General features: G+C 41.6%; 1 protein-coding gene across 1 annotated transcript in view; it reads right to left on the bottom strand.

Moving 5' to 3' along the window:
* The window catches only part of fbxl20 (F-box and leucine-rich repeat protein 20), an 18,510-nt gene extending 15,046 nt beyond the window's left edge, over nt 1–3,464 (bottom strand). Inside the window, exons 1-2 of the mRNA XM_027157479.2 lie at nt 3,114–3,464; nt 479–540 (exon numbers count right to left, since the gene is read on the bottom strand). Coding sequence (XP_027013280.1) covers nt 479–540; nt 3,114–3,155 — 104 coding nt within the window. The 5' untranslated portion in view covers nt 3,156–3,464. The remainder of the gene's footprint in view (nt 1–478; nt 541–3,113) is intronic.
* Nucleotides 3,465–6,416: the final 2,952 nt, after the last annotated feature.

Below are 6,416 nucleotides of genomic sequence, written 5' to 3'. Positions count from 1 at the left end.
CCACCCCCCTCCCTCCCCTCCTCTCCATCTCCCCCTCTTCCAATCTGCCCTCTTTACCCCCTTCCTCCCCCCTCTTTCTTTCTTAATCTCCCCCTCTTCCAATCTGCCCTCTTTACCCCCTTCCTCCCCCCTTTCTTTCTTAATCTCCCCCTCTTCCAATCTGCCCTCTTTACCCCCTTCCTCCCCCCCCTTCTTTCTTAATCTCCCCCTCTTCCAATCTGCCCTCTTTACCCCCTTCTCCCCCTCCCCCAATCTGCCCCTTTACCCCCTTCCTCCCCCAATCTGCCCTCTTTACCCCCCTTCCTCCCCCAATCTGCCCCCTATACCCCCCTTCCTCCCTCAACCTGCCCCCTATACCCCCCCTTCCTCCCTCAACCTGCCCCCTATACCCCTTTCCTCCCTCAACCTGCCCCCTATACCCCCTTCCTCCCCCAACCTGCCCCCTTTACCCCCCTTCCTCCCCCCTTCCTCCCCTCACCGTAATAACAGTTCCTTTGGCAGTTTCTTGTTGATGATGGCCTCGTCGTTGTTTGAGAACATCTGAGGAATAAAAAAATATTTATTTAATAATCATATTTAATATTTACAGAAACTAATATTCCTGATGACCATCATGCGGTTTCCATAAATGTTATTCTGGTGCAGACGTCTGGAAAGAGGCGAAGTGTAAAAGTTTAAAATGTCACGGCGTGTCGAGCAGAAACTTCCACAACAGAATCCTCACACACCTTCATCTGTGATGCAGAATCCCACCGCATGTACAAATGCATGTGATTCAGATTAGCCATCAATGCTAAATGCAGTAATCTCAGCATACAGAATTGTTGTATTACTGCTGTAATCACATCTGAGGTCAATGTTGATGTTCTGTTTGTGGTGTTTACTTTTATGTATAAAACATTTTATACAAACGGCTTTGTGTTCGCTACAGAACCTGCTAGCCGCATTTAGCAGCTAGTTTATACTGTGAGATGCTAGAACATGTGTTCTTGTGTGGTGTGTGTGTGGTGTGATATGTGTGTGGTGTGTAATATGTGTGTGTAATATGTGTGTGGTGTGTGTGTGTGACGTGTGTAATATGTGTGTGGTGTGTGTGTGTGTGTGGTATGTGTTTGTGTGTAATATGTGTGTGGTGTGTGTGTAATATGTGTGTGTGGCTTGTGTGTGTAATGTGTGTGGTGTGTGCATGATGTGTGTAATATGCGTGTGGTGTGTGCGTGATGTGTGTGTGATATGTGTGTGGTTTGTGTGTAATATACGTGTGATGTGTGTGTGTGTGTGTGTGTGTGTATGTGTGTATGATTTCTTCCCTCCGAATATTCACCTGAACAAAACTCCAGGGTTTTATGTTTGTTGTGTTTATAAATCTGTTTCTCCTCCTCAGGATCTGAATCACATCTCAAGGCTAAACTTTATATTTCCTTTAACTGGAGCTTCTCGGTCACAACAGCAGTAATACTAAAGCTAAACGGTTTGTGGATGCAACATAAACCTCATAAACCTCATCCTTTAATTCTCCTACATTAATGTGACATGGTGCCTACTGCCTTATACTGAATGGTCTCTGTGAGCATTATGTTAATCATGCAGCCTGGAACAAGCCAGAAAACTGGAGACTTTAGGGAACTTTCGCTCTTCCAGCTAAAACAACAGGGGGAAAAAATCCAGATTGCAGCTACAACATTACTGAAGAAACTTTTGTGCTGTTTGCTGCTAAACAAAACTTCTAGCTATCTAACTGGTCTAACTAGCAGGAGGTTGTGCATACGTTAATGTAGTTAAATCACAACAAAGGCGATAAACGCTGATCAGGACGTCTAGCCTTGTGTCCTAATGAAGTAGCTTTAACGTTACATATTTAATTACACACTGGTGCAAAGTAGCACATCTCAGCCACTGCAGCATGTCGCTCACAACACACAGACACACACCACTGGCACTGTTACAGGGTGCCATTACTTCTGACCTAATGAAATGCCTAGTCTTATTTATGCTCATTTATGTACTTGCTTTGAAGTTGCTTTCTTTCTTATCATTAATATGAAACAGTTTGTTTTTTTTTTTGTTAATAAAGTGATTTAAACATGAGGTTTATAAAATCACAGGAACTCATGGGTTACACGCTGAGGTTCATGATGTCCAGGTCTCCTCAGGTGTCCTCAGGTGTCCCGTCACTTCAGTGACTGATAGCGTGATCATCTGGGGCTCAAGCAAACTCACTTTATTAGTCACTGCTCTGTTGTGAGTGTTTAGATCAACTTTGTGTGTAAATGATCACATACTGCCACCAGTCAGCGTGTTTCTGCCCCCCCCCCATCTAACAGACCTCACTGTGTGTGTGTGTGTGTGTGTGTGTGTGTGTGTGTGTGTTTCAAATAAATAAGCTAATCAATCCGTGACTGAGGATTAGTGACAGCAGAACGAACTATTATCGCCACACTGTGACGTCATAACACACACGCACGCGCGTGCGCACACACACACGCACAGTTGCCGTAAACAAGCGACATAAACGTGTATAGAGACAAAGAGCACAGTGACAGTGAGCTCAGCTGACCCAGGACTCACGTCTCTGCCTTTAAACCGCGATGTCACGTTTCTGATCGATATGTTTATGTTTTTATGAACCGAGGCCTCACGTGTGTGCGCGTGCGCGTCGTGTTACAACAGTCCGGTGTTGTGATATGATGAAGTCTTCTGGTGTGAAAAGTAGTGTGTGTGAGTGTGTGTGTGTGAGAGAGAGAGAGAGAGAGACACACAGACATGCGGAGGGTTTGTTTTGATAGACGGCACAAAAGAAGTGAAGGAAAGCAGACGAACAAAAGCGACACGCTGACGTGACGTGTGTGCAGCTTTATGGAGTCCTTTAATACCCCAGAATAACATTGTTAACTTTGTATTAGTGATTAAAGACGGTGTTGTTATTAAAGTGATCATAACTCGGCCTAAGAGGAAATAGTGAGCAGAACATTGCTGTGAGCTGGAGAACACACACACACACACACACACACACACACACACACACAGGAAACAGCTGATAGTTTGGATAAACAGGCCCTAAACACTCCTGTAACACACACATATTCACATCTAATACAATAATGCAGTCTCACCTCAAAGCGACTCCTCGACACCCCGTTCGCCTCCTTCCCCATTACACACACGGACTATTTCGGGTTTATGACTCGAGCTGTTAATAATCCGCTGGTTAAAAGGACAAAAACGACTTGTGTGTCCCGCTCCTGGCGATATGAAGGTTTCTTCTCCTGATCATTCTCCCATATGTCGCACAAATACAGCGTCTGGTTACTAGTTTTACTTCAGTAAGAGCAGAGCTGGAATTAAGCCGAGCTTATCTTCTGTTTCACTGCAGATCTCCTGCTCCTCCTCCTCCTCCTCCTCTTCCCCCTTTACCCCGGTAACATCACATCACACACACACTCCTTACACACAGCACACTCCACACACACACACACACACACACACTCCACACACTCATCACTCACACATCACACTCCTTACACACAGCACACACACACACACACACACACACTCCACACACTCCACACACACACACACTCCTTACACACAGCACACTCCACACACACACACTCACTCTATAAACTCATCCCCGAACCAAACCCTCATTCAGCTTCCTGGAGCTCTGTGTTTTAATCAGCACTTTAAACCCACATGTATGCACTTAAACCTCACACACACAAAACCCCCCAGATCTACAGCCTGAAACCATCACCACACGTTTACATCTCAGTCACGTGATCATTTATGTCTTTAAAGTGACCGATTATCAGGTTCGTAAACAAAGCACGGAATTGTGGGTATCGAACCTCCACTGGCTGGAGACTTAATGTAGTCACCTAAAGTAAAGAAACAATTAACACCACAAACGACGGGTTCTTCATTAATCTGACTGTCATTTTACACAAATGTAACACAACCCTAGTGTTTATAACGTGTTATTAGTCAATTAAAACAAACACTTGTTGCTTTTAAGACATTAGCGACGTTTATATATTTGTTTAAATGCCCTGGTTTGTTTCCCACACAAAGGAAATGACGTCCACGGAAGTGAGATTGTATACAAACGCGGAACTGGTGTGATATAATGTCCGGGTCCGTTCTCTATATCTATGGTGTGTTAGTCGTGAAATGTCTGAGCTTCGGAAATCTTTGATATTCAATACAAATCGACTTATTAATATGTTTTACATTAATATATTTAATTACATAACGTTGATAAGACAAAAGCGGAACTATTATCGGATGAACCGTGATCCTGCACGGAATAAATATCGTCAAGAACACAACATACCTTTAATTTACACTTTGCACCTTTATAAAAATAAATATTGATCATTATATATTATTATATTATATATTTTTGTAATGTAACATGTTTGATTAAATCATGCAAACATACAAGGCGAAGCTTAACAACACAAATCATCATCTTACACCTTAATAAAGTCAATCTGAAGCACACATTTAATCTGCAGAGGAAAAGAAAAAACTAAAACAAAACTCACTGTCCTGTTAATCACATTTAACATCTTATTGTCACATTAACAAAGTTAAAGGAAAGTTTATAACACCATATGAACACACTTTAAACCATAGATGACACATATGGTTAAAATCACATAGAGCACTTGTACAGTTGACATGCTACTGATAATAATCCATTAAAATGCTGTTGATATGGTGAAGTTATGAGATGTGTGTGGAAGGAGTATCCAGTGTCAGCACTTTGTGTCAAAGCTAGAACTTACCCACATCTCCAGGAGAGAGAAGTTTACACTTCTTTACGGTTTGCTAACAAAATGACAAGAATATATTATTTATTAATTATTTGTTTGTTTGTGTTTTAACTTTATTAACTTAAGGGGGGGGCACGGTGGCTTAGTGTTTAGCACATTTGCCTCACACCTCCAGGGTTGGGGGTTTGATTCCCGCCTCTGCCTTGTGTGTGTGGAGTTTGCATGTTCTCCTCGTGCCTCGGGGGTTTCCTCCAGGTACTCCGGTTTCCTCCCCCGGTCCAAAGACATGCATGGTTGATTGTCATCTCTGGAAAATTGGCCGTAGTGTGAGTGAATGAGAGTGTGTGTGTGCCCTGTGATGGGTTGGCACTCCATCCAGGGTGTATTCTGCCTCGATGCCCGAAGACGCCTGAGATAGGCACAGGCTCCCCGTGACCCGAGAAGTTCGGAAAATGAATGAATGAATGAATGAATAAATTCAGCTGCTCAAGGAGCGACTGTTTAAAGCTGCTGTAATGTAAGCGACGACAGGAATAACTTGTTTCCCAGATGTTCCACAACATTAAATGAAACAATTAATATTATAAAATAATGTTGTGTTGTTCTTTACTAAATTAAACAGTAATCGCTGGATATATTTCTGTGTTGTAAGAGGAATAAAATACATAAGGAATTGCTGTTTCAGGTTAATAATGACATTTTTTGGGTGGTAACAGTAAGATTAGGGTGTGGTAGCCACATTAAGATCGGCATTCTGATGAAAGTCACCAAACACTTAAAGAATTCCTTCATCAGATAACATCAAGACAAATGCTTTTTCTCTGTGTTTTTAATGCACTTATCAACATTGTATTGTTTATTGATTTTCTGAATTTCTTTTTAATTTTCTTATGACACTATTCCACTGTGACACGCGAATAACCCAGAATTACTCTGAAACGTTCAGGTTATGTTTTATCTCATTATTTTATCATCTGTTCACATGTTTAAAGTGGTACTATTCATTAACAAAGACTGAATGTTGAGCTGTAGGTTCATCCCTAATCATGTTTGACACAACCCAGAGACTTCATTAAAATAGAGTCGTGTTTTACAGGATTATCAGCCTCAGCCCCAGAACAACAGGTTTCTTCTGAGTCAGCAAGCAGTTCAGTGCTCAGAGGAGGGTCGTCATATGTATCTGAGTAAAACACCAGCAATGCTGGATATACAGAATGAATGATTCCAAAGGGAAGAGGATTTAAAGGAGAAATGTATCTGTAGCAAATGTAGCAATAACAAACACATTATGTGACAATGTCGAACAGCTGATTCTAGAATTAAGACAAATACATTCCATTCAATTCAATTCAAGTTTATTTGTATAGCACATTTTACAATTATCTCAAAGCAGCTTTACAGAACATAAACATAGAACAAAAGGTTAATATAAAGAATAATATAATACAAAAATTCAAGATTAATATTACATATATATAAATGTGTTTGTATTTATCCCCAATGAACAAGTCTGAGGTGACTCAGGTGACTGTGGGGAGGAAAAACTCCCTTAGATGGTAAAGGAAGGAACCTTGAGAGGAACCAGACTCAAAGGGGAACCTCATCCTCATCTGGGTGACACTGGGGGTGTGATTATAT

The sequence above is a fragment of the Tachysurus fulvidraco genome, chromosome 24, assembly GCF_022655615.1.
Source record: "Tachysurus fulvidraco isolate hzauxx_2018 chromosome 24, HZAU_PFXX_2.0, whole genome shotgun sequence".
NCBI lineage: Eukaryota > Metazoa > Chordata > Actinopteri > Siluriformes > Bagridae > Tachysurus > Tachysurus fulvidraco.
This window is presented reverse-complemented; position numbering and strand designations above follow the sequence as displayed.